Source organism: Anastrepha obliqua, chromosome 1 (genome assembly GCF_027943255.1).
Source record: "Anastrepha obliqua isolate idAnaObli1 chromosome 1, idAnaObli1_1.0, whole genome shotgun sequence".
Classification (NCBI taxonomy): Eukaryota; Metazoa; Arthropoda; class Insecta; order Diptera; family Tephritidae; genus Anastrepha; species Anastrepha obliqua.
Window position 1 is genome coordinate 26,952,374 of NC_072892.1, and position 23,926 is coordinate 26,976,299.

Here is a 23,926-nt window from a genome sequence, read left to right on the forward strand (position 1 = left end):
TTCAGAGATAACTTTTAAATTTATTGATTTAAAGATTCGTGCACATATTATGTTATCTTGTAACTGTATTTAGTATTAGTAAAAATATTTATTTGAAAAGGAGCTACAGCTGATTTCCGTGAGCTCCTCTTAAAAACGACGTTTTGCGGTGACCACTATATCTCTGAACTGGATCAAGTAATGTTAAATCTAGTATTTAATCGAAGGAATAGGCCAAATAATTTTTTTTTGGCAAAATGGTGGTTTGTCAAAACAAAAAAAAATATTTTTGACCAAAATTTCGACCTTAAATCTATATATATAAAAAGAAGTTACATTCCCTTGGTAATCTTATAACTCAAGAACCGTCGAACCGATTGACACAAAAATTTTAGAGTTCTTAAATATAAAAAAAACATTTTATGTATGGTGGTGCGAAGCCCACTGGGAAATGCTAGTTGTTTATAAAAAAAAACATTTATCGATGAGAAAAAATCTTCAATTAATTACTAAAAAATATACATGTATTTATGAAGTATTTAAAGTTTGAAAAGTACTTTCAATCACTCTGAAACGCCTCTGCAAATTTGCGTGTAACTTTGAAAATATTCATCGGAACGATATTAAATTTTCTGTATGTATTCTTAATTATATATACATTAAGAAAAAATAAACTAAACAAAAGATCGATTTTTTGAAAATTCTAACTGAATATACCCCTTTAAAGCTGTTTTACTAATATTCATTAAGTGCTTACCAAAAAATCTAATTTTTGGTAGCTTTTTTCCAGTGTGGCCAGTATACATAATATTTATTTATGCCAGTTCCTTCATATAGTCGCTGTTTACTAACGGTTGGCGAATCGAAGTTGCCTGATATGCACTCATACAAACTGAAATGACTTAATTAAGTGTTAAAATTTTATTCTATAGCTACAAAAATCGATTTGAAAATTTCTAAAAATTTCTAATTGTCAATTTATTCTTGATTCATATAGAAATTTCCTATTCTCCAATAATAAAAATTTAATTAAAAATAAAATTCTACTACCAAATAAAATACTATAAAAATAAATAACGATAACCAATTACAAAAATAATGTTTGCCTAGGTCAGTTACTGGTTGCGAAACAACATTTAGTGAATATATTTCTAGTGCAGTTCTACTTATCTCTTAATTTTTTACTCTCAAAAAATAGGCGATATTGATTAGTACTCTTAAATAACGTAAGAGACGACACTACAGTTAACTGTTCATTGAATTTCAATTCAAACACACAAAAAAAATATTGTGTCTTGTTTCAAAATAAATCAATTCAATGGATACATTCCATCGAAAATTTTTAAAAATTTGTTGTGTGGAGGCTGAATTCAACGTTGATAGTGTAAAATATATTAATTCCACTTCCAAATAAACAAAACATCGCGTATTATAAAATAATAAATTTAAGTCAACATTGTACAAATGTATATTGAAGACTAATTTTGTTTTTTGTTTTTTAATTAGTACATTTGTAAAATAAAATTTCGTCGTGCGTACATTATTCTACGGTAACTTTTGCAGCAGCTGTTTTGTTAATAAATATTACCAAAACGTGAGTTTGACAGTCACTGAACAGACTGCGTATCGCTGCTGCTTGCGATGACATTTCGTTTTAGCAACCGAAATAGTGTCATTTGTCAAACACACACACCATAATCAATGCAGCGCATCCGACGTCAACGCTAGCGTCGCTGTTGTGGGCTTTTCACAGTGTTGTATTCTAATTAATACGAGTGAAAATTGTAAATATAGCGAACAGAAAAACACAACTTGTCGAAGGTTTGTTCAGATCGTAGTTTATATGACGTGGACTTAACTCATATCGTAAAATTTTTATTTTCTTCCGTTTTAGGCTATTTAACATCTGGTGTTTTTACTAATTTTCGGAGAATTTCTCTCTTTAATAATTCCATTCGAGAAAAATACGAGAACGTACAACCCTGTTCGCTGCAGTCGACGTCGAAGCAACGGCGAACCGAAAATTGACAAAAGTAGCGACTGTTTCACACGACAGCAGCAGTGCAGTCGAAAATCATGAAGTTTGTAAATGGTATAAGGGCAAAATAGGAAAGAAGGAAGTGAAAAAGATAAAGAAAGGAGGAAAATATATTTTGACAAAGTGTTTCTCGTTCGTAAATCCCGAAACAAACTACGTCTTATAAAACATAATTTTCCAAATTGAAAATCACTTAAAAAAGAAATTAAAGAAGCGTTAAAAATCGTTAAAAAGTGCAAACAGTGATCGCGGTCGGGCAAATAAGCGCCTGGAAGCCGAGTAGACGGCGACGAGGACCAACGGCAACAGTAGCAGAGCAATATCGTGACCACTAAAAGTCACTACGCAAGGCTTCCAATAAAATTGAGTTACGTCCAATAAATTAACTTAGTACGCGTATAAAAACGCCATTTGGTATTGCTAAAATATAATAATACCTGTAAAAAAACGAAAAAAGATTCACAGGCGATAATTGGCCACAATTATGAGTGTTGTAAGACACTTCGTGCTGCTGTCACAGCTACCGAGGCTTGGACCAAATTATTATTGGTTAAGAGGTGAGTCGTCTATGGAATTCAGTTATTAGTGGACAATTTTTTTTTAGCAAAGTAGTAGAAGAACTTTTAGGCGAAAGGATTTGGGGCATTTCACCTTTGGCGCTAGCTTGCTTTGTTTTCGTGTGGCCCGTAGCTACCTGATTGACTAACAGATCGCAATCGCTGACGTACTCTTGTGTGCGATTGTAATACATGTGTTCATACGTATATACGATCGTTTTATTTTATGTTTGTATGTATTTCATCATTCATTTGTGCTGCTCTTAAAGATTGCTTTTTCTTTGCTGCCCCTTTTTAATATATTCCACTATGCTGTTTTTCAGTTACTTATATTAAAAAATATATGTATAAACACCCATGTGCGTACGTATGTACATAGGTACATATTAAAAAACAACATGAAATGCGCGACGTGTGTACCTTACACTACTGCGCCATGATTAAACGGCAGTCCCAACAAGAACAATAAAAATATATAGAAAAAGTTGGACTCGTTTGCGACCGAGTGGATAGATATACTGGACGTGTAGGGTTTATGCGTTCTTATTTCATCAGAATACGTCGTTTTTAGGCCATGTCGGAGAAAGCAAATTTCTTCCGCTCCCAGTGTGGGCGATAACGAACGACCAAATCACAATGAACGGAGTCGCTATAGAAATGACTAGGGAAGTTGAATACCTTAGCCATGGCATGGACTTCATGCTTAACTGGAAGAAACATGCTGATGCGAATATGTCAAAAGCAACTTAACCTCTCATGGTGTGCAAACGATTTGCTGGAGGGTCCTGGGATCGTAGCCAAAAAACCTGAGATGTATCTATACCATGATAATTAAGCCTACGATAACATATGGAGCGGTTGCGTGGGGCCCTCGACAGTCTCGCAGGTCTTAGTAAACTTCAAGGCGGAGCAATTTCACATGTACAACAGTTGCATTGGAGGTGGTTCTCGAGCTAGCACCGCTTCATATAGTTATTCAACAGCCAGCCAAACGTTGCATATTTAACATGGCTAGGGAAGATTTTGGCAAAGGCAAAGTGATATAATCCATCAATGTGCAATTGTTGAGAATGCAACTCTCACTTTCTTAACATCCCAGAGCTGATATCACAAGGCTATAGGTTTTGAGAAGAGGTTCGTTATGCACTGAATATTAAGGTAAATTGAAATACCCCATTTAAAAAAAAAAGAAACTCCAAGAGTGTATCCTGCAGTGCTATATAGAGGACTCGAAGGCCCCATAAGGTATAGGCGCTAGGATCTTTAGTCCCAAAATAGAAATAGCCGTACCTGTAGAGATCTTTCGCAGTATTTCCACTGCAGAAGTGTATGACATCTGTCTATGTGCAGAGATCAATTTAAAATGAAAACTCTGCCGTACTATGATTCAAAAAAGTTGTGTTTGGTGGTGGACTACGTTGAACAAAAGCAAGGCCGGGCAATGTCTTTATTTTCAAACATCATTCTGCTTTAAACTGTTCTTTCACTCTTTTTGAGTTATCACTTTTTTGTTTTTTGTGCGCTTTGTTTACTGAATTCGTGTGGTGTCATTTTTATTTTTCCGTTTATTGTTTTTAAGTGCTTATTTCTTATTGATACCAAAGTGATTTTCCATTAAGTGACGTTTTTATAATTTTTTTGGCGATATTGTTCGCATGCCTGCACATTGCCCATCGCATATTTCAAGAGTTAAATTACTCGCTGTGACGGCTATGAGGGTCATTATCCAGTACCTGAAGTTTTAGTTGTTTTTTTTTTTACTACAACATTTCTTATGTTTTTGCCGTTATTTCGCTTTTTAATAAAACTTTTTATTTTTACTCTTTATTGATTTCTCGATAAATTTGCTCGCGACGCTAAAACATTTCATATTTTGTTGCTTTACATACATACATATAAGTACATATGTATGTATACACATGCATGTACATGTGTACATATGTATATCTCTATAAGTATTTGTTTTGGCCTTTTCGTAGTTTTATGCAGTGCTTTTTTTATTTGTAAGTTGAACTTGAAATTTCGATTGACCGTCATTAGTTTTGACTATTTGTTGTCAATGTGCAAACATACCAGATCATCGTTCTATATATGTATGTATGTGTGTATGTATGCATATAAGTAAATAAACAAAAAGTTGTACACAGTCGATCAAAATAATAGATGTATGCGAGTTTATTACAAAAGGCAGTCAGCAAGGTTTTACCAACAGAATATAAAATCTGAAAAATTGGGGGGAAACAAATAAAAATTAAAAAAAAAACGCATTTCAAGAAACAGTATAACAATGTTAAGAAAGTTTTGTACAACACCTTGTTTTCCTCTGCAGAAAAGTATAAACATTTAAGGCTTTTCTCAATGAAAAACTGCCGCAGATTTTCTTTTATAAGTGAAACAATGCACAGTTTGTTGAAATGTTTTTTTTTTCATGTTCTTTACCCTATGGCATTTAGTATGTCTGAAACACAATATCCATTAAATGTCCACCACGACTCCTTTTGGAACAGGATGCGCACATCAAAATTTTCCTCAATTTAGGCATAGTGCAATCTGTATATCTTTTACAACGCTTATGATTTTGTTCCTCAGAACTGCCATTGTCTCGAGCTTATTGGCATAGACCATACTTTCGACGTAGACCCATAGAAAGAAATTGCAATTCCTCGGCGGCCATTTGACTTCGTTGTTTCGTGAGATAAAGCGTTCTAGGAATTTCGTTCGAAATAGGGTCATTGTTTCATACGCTGTGTGGAAAGTGCAAGTCCTGCCCTAGTCTATACACATTTTTTTATGACATCACTACAACATTCAACGTTCAACGTAAAAACATTCCCAGTATCACGTTCGGTGACTCCGCGGGTCCAAAAATCGCACCACATAGTGACTCATTGTGGGTTAATTACTTTTTCTTGAATGACTGCTGGATTTTCCGTACCCCAAATGCGAAGCTTTTGCTTGTTATCGTATTGTAAAAGGAATAAGCCTCATCGCTCATATGCCTCAAAATCTTGCTTTTGAAAAACGACCATTTTCATAAAACCCTTGAATCACTTATCGCTCCATGGCTAAGTTTTCCAAATCCTGTAGTACAAATTTTCTGAAAAATAATATAAAATTAACGTATCACAAATAATTGCCATCAAAGTTCTGCATCACCCCTCTCTGCATCTCACTCATACATGAGATAGTATCCCTGGGTGTTAGTTGGAGCTTCAAAATGTTGTACAAAAATGTTAAATAGTAAATTTTACTAGGATCCACAACGTCATTTAACGGTTGGTCTAGTTTGTATGGATATGTGGCTGCCGATGGTAATAAAGGGTTTCCTAACTTAACCTAACAAACGAATTTAATATCCGGTCTTTTATATCTTACATTCTAGTTGTTATTGTTGTAACACCATAAACACTCCCCATAAATGTTTGGTAATATATATCCGGTAGAACATGGGCACGCATGTGGTGTGGTGATCGAGAGCAGTCGTAAGATCATTGGGACGAACCTAGCGGCTTTAGATTTGTAAGATGAGGTCCCATTTCTTGCCAATCACACCTTGTTTAACCATATATATATATTATTGGCGCGTACACCCTTTTTCGGGTGTGTGGCAGAGCTCCTCGTCCTATTTGTGGTATGCGTCTTGATGTTGTTCCACAAATGGAAGGTCCTACAGTTTCAAGCCGACTCCGAACGGCAAATATTTTTTATGAGGAGTTTTTTCATGGCAGAAATACACTCGAAGGTTTGCCATTGCCTGCCGAGGGGCGACCGCTATTGGAAAGGGTTTACACGCATGATACACTTATGTTACATAAATATCGGGTGTTTTTTTTAGTTGCAAGAGAACTATCGATATCGATAACTCTGGTTTGACAGCTGAGAATGCAAAACGCAAACTGTGTAGATATTTCTGGGCGGTAAGATTTGGTAAGTCATCATAAATCGTTTAACTCCAGAACAATGCTTCCAAATTGTGGAAATTTACTTAAGAAGTTGCCATTCTTATTAAATTTTTGTTTCCAAAAATAATCAACTAAACAGCGACAATATTTGGCTCCAACTAGACCGCACAGCGCACTTAATAATCGATTTATTGCAATATTCATGCCACCACGGCCTGATTTATAGGAAAAAGGAGTCAAAAGTTGCACATATTCCTGACACCACATTCAAAAAATAAATGCCAAGAAATTATCTATAATATTATTGATACCATTTTGAGACCACTAACAGGTAAATATCTGCAGCCAGCCAGACTGTTGATGTAATGGGGAAGAATGATGGGATTTAGGTTGGCGCATCGCCCCAGGCTGTGCCAGTGACCTTAATCGTTTAGCTGCCAAACTCGGATGTTTACAGAGAAAGTGCTCAACAGTCTCTCCTATGAAAGGTCCACACCGCTACTGCAATGGGGGTTAAATAGTAAACCTACCTTTCCGCATGTGTGCCTATCGTCCAATGACCGGTAAACACAGTTACGGGTTTGGGAAATGAATGGCGTGTAGTCCCCAGGACTCTCTGAGCCCTCCGTCTCTTGTACTTGGGCCATAGGGTTTTCGAAATGGCACATGAAGAAATAGAGCTCTACCAGATCATAATAAAAAAAAATTTATTCCAACAATATTTCTTTTTTATTATCATTTTAAGTTCTCAAGCTCTTAAAAACACCCGATATATATTGCAAGGTATGCATGCCCACTACAGCTACATTGTCGCTTCCAACCAAGTAGTTGCGACCGCTTCATTTCTTATACATACATACCTACATACGTGCCATATGTCCAATGTAAATTGAAAAGTGGCGTACTCATTAGTTTAGGGGTCATATGAGCAAATTTTGAATTTTTAAATTCAGTAATTATGCAAATAAATGCTAGCTAATTATAAACTGTATAAAATTATTATACTCACAAATATATTTTTATATATTTACATGCGTACGTTCACACTGAATATTTCTGCAAACACAAACCCAAACTTAAAACAAAACGAAAACAAGTAGCAAATCCAAAAATCTGCGATAATTGGCCGAGTTAGTGACCTCTCACTCGCTCTGCTCTTCTCTTAGCCTACTTTAAGCCGATTAACCCTGTGTTTCTGACTGGTTTCTCACTGTTTTTAATCATTTTGTGTTTTTGCATTGTTTTTTTTCTCTATTCATTTTTCCACCCATCCCGTCAACTGCTTTGTAATTAACAATAAATAAAAATAACAGAAGTAAAAAAATTGGCTATGATTTTAATTGACCCTCTTATCAACAATAATGCTAAAAATAAAACAATGGAAATTATTGAAACGTCTTCTTCGTAAAAAATTCAACTTATCCAAATTTAGATGCCAAAGAAAAACTGGGCAAAACACAAAAGTGAAACGATATCTCATAATTATGGTATAAGTCTGCTGCTTGCTCTAATCGACTAACCATCCGACCACCCATGATTTTCTCGTTCACTTCTCCCTATTCGGGTACGATCCAGACAGTAATGACGCGTTCGTTTTACTTATTAAACGTTTTCTATTATTTTTAGTAGATTCTTTCCCACCACTGTCACTTAGTTGTTTATGAATTCCATTATTGCGTTATTATCTCAGGCATTTCATTGTCACGTACTAAAAATCACTTAACATTCAGCCGGTAAACAACGGCAGTGCTTTTAATTCTTAACTGTTAGAGTTGTACTGGCTTATTTATAAATGTATGTGCGAGTGTGTGCCTTGACACATTAGGTGATAGCCGGGTAACGAACTCGCTATACGCGACCCTGTCACTGCACATGTTAACTGGCTCCCAATGGTGTGCACTACGATTCATAGGCAAGGCTAAGGTCATTGATGAGCCGTCACATAAACTCAAAATCAAAAGTGATGATGTAGGTCGATTGGTTTTTGGGCCACTACTCGTTGATCAGTCGTACATATCTCTGATAAAAGTACGTCTTTTATCTCATCTGCGCTGAAATAAAGCCTAGTTAATCTGGAAAAATTTTCTGAGTCATGAAAATCTTTTGAAATTCTTGAAAATTAATTAATTAATTGTGGACTTAAAGCTTCCTTTATAGTTGCCTGTGGATTGTTGTTGTTGTATCAGTCTTACTAATCCCTGCTAAGGTCATCTAACAGAACAAAAACGCTCAGAAAAATCGTTCGCAATTAAACTCAGATTGGGGATTAGATCTTAATTTCTATGCTAATATCAAGCTCGGGGACTAACAAAAGTTCGATTAATGCCTAGCTCTGAATACAATTTTGACAAAACCAAACGTTACAGATAATTTGAGATAGTATTGCGATATTTCTTTTTAAGTTTCGTTACACACAGTTTAAATGGAGTTAAGAAAACGCAAAGCAACCGATGAGACGTCGGAAGAAATTCTACTTACATGGGAGCAAGATATTTGATCTGCCATTCTTTAAAAATTTCGGCGCAACCTTAAGCGTGTGGAAATATTTCATGCATGTCAAATAGTACTGTAGTAAAGGGTGATCAATTTAGAGGTATTGGATTTTAAATTGAAATAAAATAACGAAAATTCAAATTGATTGGGCAATCTTTATTATTTTTGTGTAGAACCATTCATGAGATTAATGGCGCGATGACTTTCACCATTCACAGGTACATTGGCGTCAGTCTCGTCTTTGAAGAGATATGAGCCGATGATTCCTCCAGCCCATGGGCCGAACCAAACGGGTGTTTTCAATAGATGTAATGGCTATTCTTGAATGGCTTCGGGTTGCTCTTCAACCTAAATACGGCAATTTTGCTTATTGAAGTAGCCATTAAGCCAAAACTGAGCCTCATCGCTGGACACCATAATTTGGCTTGAGCGCGCGATGAACATTTTTCACAGAGTGTCGATTCTCCTAATACAATTGTACGATTCGTATACGTTCTTGAAGCGTATGCCTTTCCATGATGAAATGTCAATGAATACTGAAAAAATTATATATTTAGTTTCACAGTAGTCATGCGTAATCTGTGAAACAATCCCTATTGGAAAGAGTACCTCCAGTCTGATCAACCTTTATATGGAGTGATCCAATGGTGGTTGGTGGCTGAAGTGGTTTCAGAGATTTCAGACCGAGTATTTTTCTGTGTGAAACGAGTAACGTGTAGAGCGACTGCTGGCGTATGTATGTTAGTGTGGTTCTAGTGAAATTACTCATTTGGTATAAATGATGAGCCCGAGAAAAGAAATACGACTCAAGTAAGATTTAAGAAAATGGGCGGTGTCATGCCCAATTTTGAATAAATGCGTAAATCTTGATAGCGACTTAATAGAACTCGCCCAAAGTTGATTGAAAATCGTTGCACTGGATGAAGACATCTGAGAATCTGTTGAAAAATAATCGATTGCGGATCAAAGAAAATGTTGAAAACAAATTGACCTTAGTATGAAATGCTCCTATTTTATTTTGTTTTTAAGCAAAATGTCTCATTTGTTATGTACAATATTCCACAGTTCAATGGACGCTGAGCGATTTATGCGCATTCCGTTTTGTATTCGACAATAAAATAAAAGAAATGCGGCAGAAATATGCATAATACATACATACATACATACATAGGTACACACATTTACATACTAAACGAAAATGCAAACGAAAGATTACAATTCAAAGTACATATATTTCATTGTATTTAAGATTTATTTAAATCTTGAATGTCTATTTCATATATCAACCTCTTCCTCTCACCTTACTTAGGTGTCTGTTGCGCCAGTGTCACCCAAATCAAGAACTCCAATGACACCGTCACCTCAACACGTTGCTTGCACAACCACACAGATCGCGGCGATGCTTTCCGCACATCCGTGATACCCACGGCGACATCATCGCACGGCGGCAACACCACCAGCGACACCTCATCGGGCGCAGGCGCTACTAGTGGCGGTTCGACGGGTGGCGTTAGTGGCGGCGCTTCGAGTGCAGGCAGCGGCGGTGAACCACCCAATGATAAAAATATACTCTCATGTCCGAAATGCGGTAATCCATGCACTCAGGTGGAGACGTTCGTCAGTTCGACGCGTTTCGTAAAATGCGCCAAATGTAACCACTTCTTTGTCGTACTCTCCGAGGTCGATTCGAAGAAGAGTCCAAAAGACGAGCCGAAAAATTATCGCAAACCACCACCACCCCCACAGAAGATTATGGAATACCTAGATCGTCATGTGGTCGGGCAGGATTTTGCGAAGAAAGTGCTTTCAGTTGCCGTTTACAATCACTACAAACGTATTCATCACAATTTGCCGCAAGTGCAGACGCAAACGACCATACAGACCGCCGAAGCAATGGGGCGTACAGATTTGCTGCATATCTCCGGCATTGGGCATACAATTTCCAACACATCAGGCACCGAGTTGCCACCGAAGGGCCACATGTCGGGTGGTGGCGGACATCATGCGCATTCGGACTCTGGTTCGGAAATATTGGATAAACAAAATTACGAAGTGAAGCTGGAGAAGAGTAACATTTTGATGTTGGGTCCGACTGGTTCGGGAAAAACCTTGATTGCCCAAACAATCGCGCGCTGTCTTGATGTACCGTTTGCGATCTGTGACTGTACCACACTCACACAAGCCGGCTATGTGGGCGAGGACATTGAAAGCGTAATTTCAAAGCTGTTACAAGACGCCAATTACAAGTGAGTAGCACCTCAATAAATCTATGCCACACCGCAGAAGTTTACTAATTACTGGTCTTACCCTTCTTTTCTCCCACTTCCGCTCCTTGTGCTTTTTTTATTTTCTCTGTAGTGTTGAACGCGCTCAAACCGGCATCGTGTTCTTGGATGAAGTCGATAAAATCGGCGCGGTACCCGGCATTCACCAGCTGCGTGATGTTGGTGGTGAAGGTGTGCAACAGGGAATGCTAAAAATGCTGGAAGGTACGATCGTCAATGTACCCGAACGCAATTCGCCGCGTAAGCTGCGAGGCGAGACAGTGCAAGTGGATACAACGAATATACTATTTGTAGCGTCAGGCGCCTACACTGGTTTGGATCGACTCATTGCTAGACGAATCAACGAAAAGGTGTGTGTGTACCTATGCACCTTTGTGCTTTGATAGTTACTAATGAGCAATTCTCTCTTTTTCTTCCAAATTTTTATGCTGCAGTATTTGGGTTTCGGTATACCCTCAACAAATTCGTCCGGACGTCGCGCCGCTCAATCGACGGCCTCCCCCATGGACAGTGATCAGGAGGAGCGCGACAAAAGCCTAAAAAAAGTGCAAGCCAGAGATCTCGTTGAATTCGGAATGATACCTGTAAGTGTGTGAGGAAAGATACAAATAGCAGAGATAAGGAAAAAGCAGTGGGAACGAACGGAATATTATATCTAAAAAACAGATTAGTATGAAAAAGTGAAATTACGTCATCAGAAATGTTCTTAGCTTTAATTTGTTAAAATTTAAATTTATTATGCTTGCATATATTTAAGGACAACCCTGAAGTGCTTTTCCTCAATATCGTATATAACGAGATATACGAGATGATGGACTGATTTTCTCATATTTAGGAATTGCTGAAAGGCAACGCACGTAGTTTAAATACGGCAACCCTAGTCACTGCTTGGTAGAATTTTAGTGAGCTGTAAAAAGTTTGCCTTGTCTGTGCATGTGAACCTGTATCGGCTACGTAAGGGTTGCCTTTTGAAACTCGCTAAATTATAGTAGACAACAACCAAATAACCATTAAATCTGTTCGCTATGAATCGAAGATTCAAGCCACACGGAAAAGCGTTTTACGCGCTATTTATTTCAATCCCAATCAAACACTGAAAAATATACGTTCCTATGGAACTCGGTTCACATTCTCACGACAGTCGGTTCGGCGTAACCAGAACGACCCGGATTTATATCCGGCCAAGGACTGTCACTTCAGCAACATTCCCCGTATATGTATGGAGAATGTTTTTGCTGCTACAACAAAAACTACTGAAAAATATAAGCCAATATTTAAGCCGACTCCGAACGACAAATATGTTTTTATCAGGAGTTTTTAATGGCAGAAATACACCCGCAGGTTTGCCATAGCATGCCCAAGGGCAACCGCTATTAAAAAATTGCATTTTGGCGTTTCATGCACGGATATTTGAACCTACGCTCTTCGCGCAACAACGCATTCGGCTACGGCGGCCGCCCGTTTTGCCATCAGCTATGGTAAAAAACGAAATTGAGCGAGTAACTTTGGCTGCCACGTCAACGGTTGCTCGGCAGCAGAACTCTGCCGAGGAAGTTTGGCCAATAACTGCAGAGAAAAACGGAATTGAGCGTGTAACTGCCACGGCTGCCACGTCACGGAAGTATTCGTCAGTCGAAATCTGTACGATAATTTCTTATATATTCGCACACTCGTCCAATCAGTCGTTGTTCAGACGGCAACGAAGTGTCATTGGTTGGTTGTTTTCGAATATCACTAACACATTCTTAATTTTTTCGTAAACAAACCGATTTATAACTCCTGATATGTCAGCCAATCAGCTGATTCTTTCAAATTCGCTGAGAGTTGGTTAACGGTTTGATCATGGCCATACCTCTTAAATCTTTTCACCATAATAACGTTGTAGTGGTGGAGCTGATTAAGGATACATTTTTGTTAACCCCCGTTGGACATCTGTTTTAAAACATTCGGTTGGGTACACGGATCTGGCCTTTTTTCTTCCTCCTCGAGGATCCTTTGTAAAAGGTAATACCCCTAAATCGATAAAAAATTATGCTACCTGGAAGCTCAAGTCGTTAGCTATAATAGGGGAGAGGTTAAGCCTAGGGTCATAGTAAAATCTGCCTTACTTATGAACGAATTTCGACTTCTTTTTCTTTTTTTTTTATTCTTACATTGAAATTAATTTGTTTCCGCTTTCAGGAATTCGTTGGTCGCTTTCCTGTCATTGTGCCTTTCCACAGCCTCAATGTGAGTATGTTGGTGCGCATTCTAACCGAACCTAAGAATGCTTTAATACCGCAATACAAGGCGCTCATCGGCATGGATAAGGTGGAATTGACATTCGAACGGGATGCCATCGAATCAATAGCCGCCATGGCGATGGAGCGTCACACCGGTGCACGTGGCCTGCGTTCAATTATGGTGAGAGGAGCTCAATATATACGTATTACATTTCTTGTATTAATACCTAATCGTTTTCTCTAAATAGGAGCAATTGCTGCTCGATCCGATGTTTTTGGTGCCCGGCTCCGATATCACCGGCGTGCACATAACCGCCGAATATGTGAAGGGCGATGCCCAGCCTGTGTACGTACGAAAGGAGAACGGCGATGCTGGTGCCGCGGATGAGAACGATAGTGAGGGTAAAAACTATGAGGACAGCGAAAGCGCCAAAGTACGCATCACGCAATAGAACGGCACGGTGTGACACATACAGCTGCTAAGTCGGGATGTTGGCAAAAATGTTGCAACAACATGTTGCGCTAGCCTTGAAGTGATCGAGTGCTTTAACTATAAAATGCAATTGTATATCTGTCAGTTTTAAAGAAACTAAATTTTTGCGGTTGCGTTGTGGCGTTACGTTAGTCCTCCTTTCACTACAACAACAACAACAATAGCCACACAACTACAAGTACTGTTCATATTTTACGTTATTTGTTAATTAAATGCTAAATCTGCAAGAAAATCTAAAAAAATCAAAGGCAAAAAACATTAAGATATCAAAATAACAACAAGAAACCATTATCAAATAACAATTATATATCTATTATTAAATGAGAACTTATGTATATTTTTAGTTTATATTTTGCAATAAAAGCAGAAAAGAAAAGTTCATAAATATTTCACTGCACTGCGAATAAATGCATAGGAACAGCAAAATGTGAATTACAAACTTGAAAATGTAAGCAACAAAAGAAAAGAAACGAGGCCAAGGCGGTGTTATTTACTGTAAAATACTTTGGGTGCAAAATTGGAAAATTTACAACTTTAAGCAATTTTCATGTGTGTAATTAAAAGTGAAGAAGAAACCAATAACAATATTTGGAAGATAAAATGCAAAATACTGCGCGTTGTATAAATATGTAAATCTTTACGAAAACCAAATAGCTAAAACTGTTACTGAGAGATGTAAACAACAACAAAAACTACTACAAGTAAAGAAACAAAAAAAGAGAAATTTTAGAAAACATAATTTTTTATAGCATTAAATAATAAAATGTAGTGTCAAGTTTTATTTTAAAATAATAGCGTATTTTATATAATATATATACATATATATATATATATTATAATAAATAATTCAAATAAATCAATATAAAAAATAAGAAAACGAAAAAAAATTTAAATAAAAAATTAATTAATTAAGTCAACAATGAAAACATATTGGGACTAATTAATATAATGTTTGTTTGTATTGTTTCTTTGTTGATGTGTTCGTTCGCCGCTGATGTATTGCACAATGTTGTTACCACCAATTGTCGCTTGTGTGTTGCTGCTGCTGCTGCTGCTTTAATAATTTCATTTTAATTTAATCAGGCAGGCGGCTCGCCACTGTATGCAATATGTGGATAATGAGTATTTGACTAGATTTTCGACCACAAAGCGTTATCTATAGCTGTTCGAGTGATTTATCGATTTTCACTGGCACGCCCCATTGCTGCTCGCTCCCATAATTCAGCTCATCGTATGTGGGCGTGTATGTGTGCATGTAAGTACGTGTAAGTGTGCTTGTGTTTGCTTTTAGTCTGTAAAGGATTTTGTTGCATTTTCGCTTTGTTTGCAATTAACATTTTTACTGGCACTAATGTGTGTATAAATAGCTATATTAAAAATATGTGTAAATATGTTTCATTTTTTTTTTGTTTTTCTTTTTTGTTTGTTTTAAGTGTACTAGAAAAAGTCGCTGCAGTCGCTGCTTCCTTGTTAAAAACTTTGTTTTTGTTTCTTGGGTTTGTATAAAAAAGATTTGCGCAAATTCTCTTTATCCAAAGTGCGTTTATTCGTTCTCCTCCGAGATGAGCAGCTCGTACTCCTGCGCCGCAAAACGATCCCAATCAGAGGACTGTGAAAGTGAATTAAAATTAGAATTATTATTATTTATAATTATTACTAATTGGTTATGAGAAAATAACTTTATCGCAGCGCTAAAATCCTGAAAACACTTAGGAAAGACTGTAACATATTATTTAAAAGGCCTAAAATCACTGGTCTGGCATGAGATTAGAAACGACGTAAAAATAGCCGCTGAATCTATAAAAGTGCTCTTAAAAGAAACGGAATACGTGGCGAAATTTCTGTAGCTCAGTTGATGGGTGTTCGGAAACTTCTAGGCTTAGGGTAGTATTGGCCTCAACACCTATGCCCTCAGGTTCTATAAAAAGGCCTTGTTATTGTGGTTGAACATTTCATTATTACCACTATCTCGTGTGATGATGATACTTTTTTTTTTTTTGTTTGCAAGTCAGATCCATTTAGCAGCAAATCCTTTATCTCAATGTCTGAGATCTCCTTAATTTGCTGTAGGAAAGGCTTACCGAAGGATCGGAGTCGTGCCCTGGCTAGTCCCGGACATTCACATAAATAGTGGAAAAGACTTTCCTTCGCCCCTTCCGCTTGACAGCTTCTACAGATAGGATTGAAGGGTAGATTGAGTCTAGCTGCATGATCCCCTACTTTCCAATGTCCTGTAAGGGTTGCAGTGATGCGTGAGATGTTTGGCCGAGAACATCCTAGCAGGCCATTCGTCCTTTGGATTTTGTATGACGGCCATGTGTTTTTTGTTGTAATACATGTAGGTATTTGCTTCCATCTTCTTTCTGCTAAAGCATGATAGTGTGAAGCAATGGATGCTTTTAGTGTGTTCAGTGGGGTGGAGACTGCCACCGCCTCTGCCATATCTAGTGTCGAACCCTTTCTTGCTAGCTCATCCGCTATCTCATTGCCCCGTGTGTTCCTATGACCGGGAACCCATATCAGAATAATTTCAAGCCAATGGCTGAGCAGTTTTAGCTCCTCTCTACACTGTAGGACCAGTTTGGATGAAATGTAGTTGGAGTCTAAGGCCTTAATAGCTGCTTGACTGTCTGAGAAGATAACTACTCTTGCACCAACTTCCTTGCAGAGTTTTAGGGATTTGCATGCTTCTCTGATCGCTAAAAGTTCTGCCTGGAACACGGTGGCATAATCAGGAAGACGAATTGATTGAGATAGGTTGAGTGGCTCCGAATGGAAGCCAGCTCCCACACCACAGTTCATCTTAGAACCATCGGTATAAATTTCGATATCGTGTCTTCCAATCACCTCTCCTTTGCTCCACTCGGTTCTCGGTGGAAAACGTACCGTAAAGCCTTTCTTGAAGTTGAGGTCGGGGACTGTGTAGTCTGATCCGTTTTTGAGCAGCGAGGGTCCCTGTACTTAGATACTTACTTTCCTGGTAGTTCAGGCATCCTACTGGATCTACCACCCCAGCGTTACATCATAACGAAAAGTACAAGAATGAACATTCTTATATAATATAAACCACGAGGAAATCGTTTCTAAAACCAAGATTAGATGGGAGATTAATAGTTTCAGACCAGGCACCGGCGGTATCGCTCCAGTAAAACTTCAGCAAATGCTTGATCCGGCGATACCATGGCTCTTGGTCGTTTTCAAAACTTGCCTTAGGCTGTCATACATCCCTGATAAGTGGAAAGAAACCAATGAAGTTTTCATGGCTATCGTTCATGAATGATACTGATGTCTTAAGGGATATAAGTGCCTGGTTATCATCTGGTACTTTTTCTAGTTGTTGTAATATCTAGAAAAAGTTTTGCGGAACGCTGCTGAAGTTTGCTGCTTAAGGCAGTCTCAAACTTCATCGCATGGACACCTAACGGACAATGCTTGTTAAGAACACGCACAAAATTTGAGAGCTGTAGCTTTGATAGCCTCAGAAGTTCCCTTGAGTTTCTACTCGTGGCCAGAAGGATCTTCCGACTTTGCACGTCTACGCACTAAGCCAGTGCTCACTGAGTTGACGCGAGGCCCATCTTTCTCGGAGCAGACCACTGGTTCTTAAGGGAACCACAATCCTCTCATTTTGTCGACTGTTTCCTAACTGGCTAGCTCATCAGCCCAGTAGTTTCCTGCTATGCATTGTGACCGGGTACCCAAGTGAGCCTAAAATCGAAGTATCCGGATGCAGTCGAGAGTGTAGTCTTGCATTCCCCAACTAACTTCGAACGCACAAACAATGAGCCCAAGGCCCTATTTGCCGCCTATTTATCAGAGTAGATATTTACCTCCCTTACAGTAATTCCAGAGGTAAGCACGCGATCCACTGTTGCTTTAATTGCAGCTACTTCCGGTTGGAAAACACTAACGCTTGGTCCGATAAACTAAATTTGATCTTGATAGGAAGCTCCTCGCAGAGAAATCCGTAAACACTTTTGCCATGCTCTGTCTCCAATTATTGCATACCGCCCACTCCTCCCTTGTGGGAATATGAATGGGAAAAGTATCGCACGGGCCCAGCGAGAGTGTACATTGATCAATGGGCGTGAACTCTAAGTTTCTAAGAATATTTGAGAGTCCATAGCTTAAGTCTAGCTTGTGGCTTTAACACCTCAATCTGAATGCAGCGCATGCAGCGGCATTATTCCAAGAAGAACAGGCCTTTGGTCCCTCTCCAGCTTCTAACTGATGTCGTTATTTCAGGCGAGTTCCACCAAACAAGTACTCCATACAGCGAAATTGGCTTTATAATTGTGTTATATAGCCAGAGCACAACTTTAGGCGAGAGGTTCCATCTTTTTGCCGATACCAGCGCTGCAAGCACACAAGACGACTGTTGCCTTCCTGATTCTCTCCTCAATGTTGGGCTTCCACATTAGCCCTCTGTCAAGGATGAGTCCTAGGTACTTCACACTGTCAAAGAGCACAAATGGAGCGCCCGCCATTGAGGGGTTGAGTTCTAGGTATTATATTTTATTACATTTATATCTGTGTTAAAAATCCGGTTCGGTTTGGTAACGTAAAACCGACTATTTATAGGGACGACACCTAACTGGTCGTCATTACTTTGGAATTCAATTATCACATTTCTATATACAACTATCCCGTAAATTAAATTTGTCAAACTTTTTGATTAATTTCCGAGTAACATTTTAAGTAGCAAACAATCGAATGAGTAACGTGACTGATTCCAAGACTGTCGAATCTTCCTTAGCAGAGCGACCTCAGCAGCCACTTCAACAACATTACCTAAAAAATTTTCTCCTGAAGAGAATTTAAGTACAGTGCAATTAATAAAGGCGTTTGATTAAGAAAACACAATGAGTTAGAGTGCACTTTAAAGTTAAGAATAGTTTGTCGACTCGGTTAGTAGATTTATCTTCCCTTCCTAAATGAGAGACCGGAGCAAGCAGCTATAATAAATTTACGAACACAGAATAAATTTTTCTAATCATAATAATAAATACAAAGAACTATGGAAAAAAGTTAACGCTTGAGCTCAATTTGAGAATAAGGTTTTTCTGATTTGAAGAAATAAAATTATTGGTATGAATGCATTAATTCGACATTCGATGTACTGTTGAAGATCGCCGTTGAACATCTGGGAAATACGTGAGTTCTGAACTTACCCTCCACTCAAAATTGAAACTAAGTATTGATTGGGTACTTACATATTCATCCCGCTGCGAGGCAAATGGATCGCGTTGTTCATGATCCAAATATTTCTCCAAATTGAAGAATGTGTCGAAGAAGACATGAGTCATTTTGCAGCGCTTCAAATCGCCCAGAGTGATGCAGTCACGACGCGCAGGTTTTATCATATCGAGCATCTGAAAAGTAGAGAAATTTATACCCAAACGTTTAGACCGATATATGTACATATGTAATTGTATTATATATTACATAAATATGAGAAAATATTCATGGCTACAGTACCTAAATTATATATTTGTTTCCTAAAAATATTAATTTTGTATCCTCAGCAGAAGTACTCACGATACACAGAATGCAGAGGTGTGGTCAACATCAGACCGTTAAGCGGCTCTCAATGATTTTGAAGGAATCAGCTCATTGGCTGACGTAACTGCGGTCATGTCAACGGTTTATTTACGAATGAACGAAGACTGTGTTTGTGATATACGAAAAAATCAACAAAGTATTCGCTCGCATTGCATCGTTGCCGTCTGAACAAAGACTGATTGGACGAGTGTGTGAATGCATACGTGTGAAACAAGTGGGCAGAATTCTGCTGCCGAGTACCCGGTGACGTGGCAGCCGAAGTTACTCTCACCGTTTTGCTTCGGATGGTCAAGCCTCCATGATTCACACTGAATTTAAAGACAGGCGGTCGCCGTAGGCGAATCGATTGGTGCGTGACAACCATTCGGAATTCACAGAGAGAACGTTGGTTCGAATCTCGGTGAAACACCAAAATTAAGAAAAACATTTTTTCTAATACCGGTCGCCCCTCGGCAGGCAATGACAAACCTCTGAATGTATTTCTGCCACGAAAAAGCTCCTTAATAAAATAGCTGCCGTTCGGAGTCGGCTTGAAACTGTAGGTCCCTCCATTTGTGGAACAACATCAAGGCGCACACCATAAATAGGAGGAGGAGCTCGGCCAAACACCCAAAAAGGGTGTACGCGCCAATTATATATATATATAATATATATATACAATGTAGCTTCTGTGGAAAGCAGCTGTCTTTATAGGTTAGGTTTTTGTGGCAGTCGGTATCTTATCTTCAGGAATCGAAATTTTCAAGAAATCTGTTAATTACAAACAAATTGCCTCTATAAGCGTTAGGAGCGTGACACTTGTCAGAATGACTCTGTATAGTGTTTCACTTAAGCTGAATACTGTTCGTATGGAAACTATGGATCATTTGTGTTTTATGCCCATTAGAGCAGCTAACCTAGGACCAACTGAATGATAGTCCTAGTTGCGCACAAATCCGCTTGGCTACGGCTGTCGCCAATGTGTATTAGTAAGACATAGCCCTTATCATCAAATAAAGCAGATCCTTTTCATGCCTCTAACCACCTCTATTGGTAGAAAATCAACGAGGCTCTCATATACATATGTATATGTAGGACGCGAATCACGAAGAATCATTATTTTCTAGTGGCGTCTACACACTTTCCGTGACTCAACCTTTGACCATATCGACACCAGTAGGGATTTCGGACAGGACTAAGGAAAACCACAGCGCTTTAAATTGTTTCTCTTCTTCTTCTTCATTGGCCGATAACCGCTGACCCGATTTTGGCCGAGCTTAACAAAGCGCGCCAGGCGTTTCATTCTCGTGCTAACACCCGCCAGTTGGACACACTAAGTGAAGCCAAGTCATTCTCCATCTGATCTTTGCAACACAGAGGAGGCCTTACTCTTCCTCTGCTACCACCAGCTGATAGCACCCCGAATATTTTCAGAGCCGCAGCATTTGTATCCATTCGGACGACTTGGCCCACCCAAGGAAGCTGCTGGAAACCATGGTCAAATGTCATTCAAACATAAAAGAGATGTTTTTCATACCTAACTGCGCAGGGTATTTTATATTATTATAATCGTCTAAAATCAGAATCATCCACTTTCTTTGTTCATAGTTGCCAATGATTGGAAGAATTAATAAGCAGTTGTTTGAAACTACGGCTGAACAAAGGAATCTCAGCACCTTCCTGCCAATCTAGCTACTATCATTTCCTGAGCCTATAAGTATTCTAACGTTTGATGAAATATTAACCCATCGATCTCTCCCTACCAATTATTCTCCACCAAAAATTCCACTTTTCAGCATATCTATCGAGTGTGTAGGTCTTGAGCACTACCCAGAAAGATCGGGCAGTTTCTATTATTATTTCTCATTACCCAGTTTCTATTATTACTTTCATCACACAGTACTAAGCATCAGAGAGGCTTTCTCGCTATCCTTATTACCTTTAACGATTAACTAGCGAGCTCTTTTTTTTATAACCACTTCAAAAATTACTCGCTCACCTGACACAAACAGTCCTCAAATGGCAACGTCTCTATACCAATCGATTCCATACGTTGCTGTTGCTCCTCATAGAAATACTCCAATTCATACATAGACAACATACCATCACCATCGATATCCATGCAACGGAACCAATACTCAATTGCAGTTGGTGTACGCTTATCTTCCTCGGAAAGCAGAAACCACACAAAATCGGTATAGGACATTTTTGGCTCATCTTCCTGTTGTTTCTTGTTGTCGCTACGCGTCACACACCCCGAAAATATTCGCTCAACAATTCGTGTGGACAAAGCGTGGTCACTGTGCCGAGCTAAATCATCCTGATTAATTAGTAAATCGTGATCTTTGTCCAATTCCCAGAATTTGCAGTAGATGACGTAGAAGTGTTCGTAGCTAAAGAAGGCCATAATTTGATTGATATCATCCTCCTCTTCAAGCAACGTTAGGACCTAGGAAGAAAGTGTTGTTTGGAAAGATCCAAGTATCAAAAACGTTTATCAACACCCACCTCCAACAAGTCGGATTTCTTCAGTTCCGATATGGTGATCCTGCCCGACCAGCATCTATTTACCGAGTAGAATATTCTCGCAATGACTGTATGCACATATCTGGAATGAAACTCGGTGGCCTCTTTGAGGAACGCCAAACCGGGATGAGTATCAACGACGTCCTGCACTAATGGCGCCAAATCCTCTGGCAGTATGTACTGGCGAAAACGTTGGCCACGTGATAGAATGTAGACAAATCGTGAGGAGGCATCATGGCAATAAACGTTCATTCTAAGTACCGAAGAGGTAGATCGTAAATAGATTTATTTTTCACCAAAATTGTTTAGAATAGTATTTGTAATTACTGTTTCCAGAATTCCACGAATCTTTGTCGTTCAACCAATCCTGAATTACTATGTTGACAGAAGACCATTACTGGCATACGCCAATAGAAAGGCAGACCACAAATTTTCAAAATGCGCGGTAGCTCGTCCTTGGTCACCTGGTTATTCGGGAACGAATCGAATGCGGCCAAAATGCCACGCAGGGTGCGCTCCAATGCGATTTGTGGCTGTGGTTTGCCATGCGGGAAGTAGAATCTGGCGAGAGTGAGAGTTAAATAAAATATACTAACAGGTGTATCGGTCCCTGCTACTTACCTAGGTATGTAAGCTGATTTGGTGTTGCGAATTTCACGTTGTATCAAGTTATGTTCGGGTGGTGGTGGAGGAGTTGAATGTAATTTAACCTGTGGGAATATCAGAAGAAGTATTAGTAAAGTACGTGAATAAAAGGAAAAAATATGAGAGTGAATCTTTGCCGAAAGATAGCTCGTATTTTGACTAATGACTTGAACTTCTTTGATCAGATGATCGAACTAGGAATTAAAATATGAAAGATGTAAATGGCATTTTCCTAGTTGTAGTTTCCATTTGTTCAAGGAAATATTTACTCTTGTTTTTTTTATTAACTCAATGTTTTTTTTTTTGCAGAAAATAAACCCACTAAGTGGAACTAATGTCCCCATATATTGAAACAAACATTAACGTCCCGAAATTGAGACCCTACAACTGTGACCAAGAATGTTGTATCCATTTATTTATTAGATATAAAATACATACATATACAATGGTCACGTTAACGGCGCCGACGCGAAGGTGTTTACAAATATTATCTTAGTAACAGTAGGTTAAAACTACCGATAGTTCTTCCCAGAAGCATATTTTCTATACGCAGACAGATTAGGTGTAAAATAATATGGATCTAGGCGGCTAAGTGACAGGTCCATTTTGTGAGAACAAAATAAAATATTGCCAACTTATTTCCAAAGTCAATTTTGTGCAGCCCAAACTGCCACATCTTCATTAAGACATTTTAACGATATTCGCATTGTTATCTTTCCTTAACCACATTTTTAACGATTTTGCTATTCGGTAACAAAATCGGCTGTCGATGTCAATTTTCGCAAACTAAACGACAACAATTTTGTTGTGGTTAAATTAAACGAGAAAACAGGAATTAGTAATTTGAATTAAATTTTTGAAATTAAACTAACAATAAGTTGTTAAAAAACGGAATATATATCCCTTGAGTATTTGGCTTATGACTTATCGCGTGGAGCGGAGATACTGAGCCTTCAAACAGTGGACCGACATTTGCTCCGGGATGTGGGCAATCTTTTCAATTTCATCTCATTTTAATATTTAATTTGACAAAGATGCCACTTTCTATCAGTTTGAGTAAATAGAAGAAGACAGCTGTTTAGTGTTAGTTCACATAACAAATTTGTGAATAGCAAAATCGTTACAGTAAATGCTAAATACTGTAGACAAATACAACAATTGTCGAATCGTACAAACTTAGTGAATCGCACTACTGGGGTCCGATAACAAAACTCGCACGTTATCGCCGAGAAGCCAAAATATCCT

The 23,926-nt window shown here is 38.4% G+C and overlaps 2 protein-coding genes across 3 annotated transcripts in view; one reads left to right on the top strand and one right to left on the bottom strand.

Annotated features, from left to right (window-relative positions):
• The first annotated feature begins 1,281 nt into the window (after positions 1-1,281).
• On the top strand, positions 1,282-14,708 carry LOC129239631 (ATP-dependent Clp protease ATP-binding subunit clpX-like, mitochondrial). Of its 2 annotated transcripts, XM_054875415.1 has the most exons (8): positions 1,282-1,800; positions 1,874-2,574; positions 10,279-11,215; positions 11,328-11,604; positions 11,689-11,838; positions 13,436-13,657; positions 13,725-13,878; positions 14,314-14,708. In XM_054875415.1, the coding sequence occupies exons 2-8, from the start codon at positions 2,502-2,504 to the stop codon at positions 14,328-14,330; spliced, it is 1,830 nt and encodes a 609-aa protein (XP_054731390.1). In that variant the 5' UTR covers positions 1,282-1,800; positions 1,874-2,501; the 3' UTR covers positions 14,331-14,708. The 2 variants fall into 2 exon arrangements, with proteins under 2 accessions (XP_054731390.1, XP_054731301.1); XM_054875326.1 differs by lacking the exon at positions 14,314-14,708 and having other exon boundaries at positions 1,283-1,800; positions 13,725-14,305.
• Positions 14,709-14,726: 18 nt separating this feature from the next.
• Positions 14,727-23,926, bottom strand: part of LOC129239576 (uncharacterized) — a 36,092-nt gene continuing 26,892 nt past the window's right edge. Inside the window, exons 4-9 of the mRNA XM_054875210.1 lie at positions 22,658-22,746; positions 22,364-22,597; positions 22,019-22,289; positions 21,510-21,959; positions 19,183-19,341; positions 14,727-15,578 (exon numbers count right to left, since the gene is read on the bottom strand). Of these exons, the coding sequence (XP_054731185.1) occupies positions 15,513-15,578; positions 19,183-19,341; positions 21,510-21,959; positions 22,019-22,289; positions 22,364-22,597; positions 22,658-22,746 (1,269 nt within the window). The 3' untranslated portion in view covers positions 14,727-15,512. The remainder of the gene's footprint in view (positions 15,579-19,182; positions 19,342-21,509; positions 21,960-22,018; positions 22,290-22,363; positions 22,598-22,657; positions 22,747-23,926) is intronic.

What these genes read in the sequence shown, in the direction of transcription:
- LOC129239631 (XM_054875326.1), top strand. Translation starts at nt 2,502, where the DNA reads ATGAGTGTTGTAAGACACTTCGTGCTGCTGTCACAGCTACCGAGGCTT. An exon ending in TTACAAGACGCCAATTACAA is followed by an intron (nt 11,216 to 11,327) that starts GTGAGTAGCACC and finishes TTTTCTCTGTAG; the next exon opens with TGTTGAACGCGCTCAAACCG. An exon ending in GTGGCCTGCGTTCAATTATG is followed by an intron (nt 13,658 to 13,724) that starts GTGAGAGGAGCT and finishes TTCTCTAAATAG; the next exon opens with GAGCAATTGCTGCTCGATCC.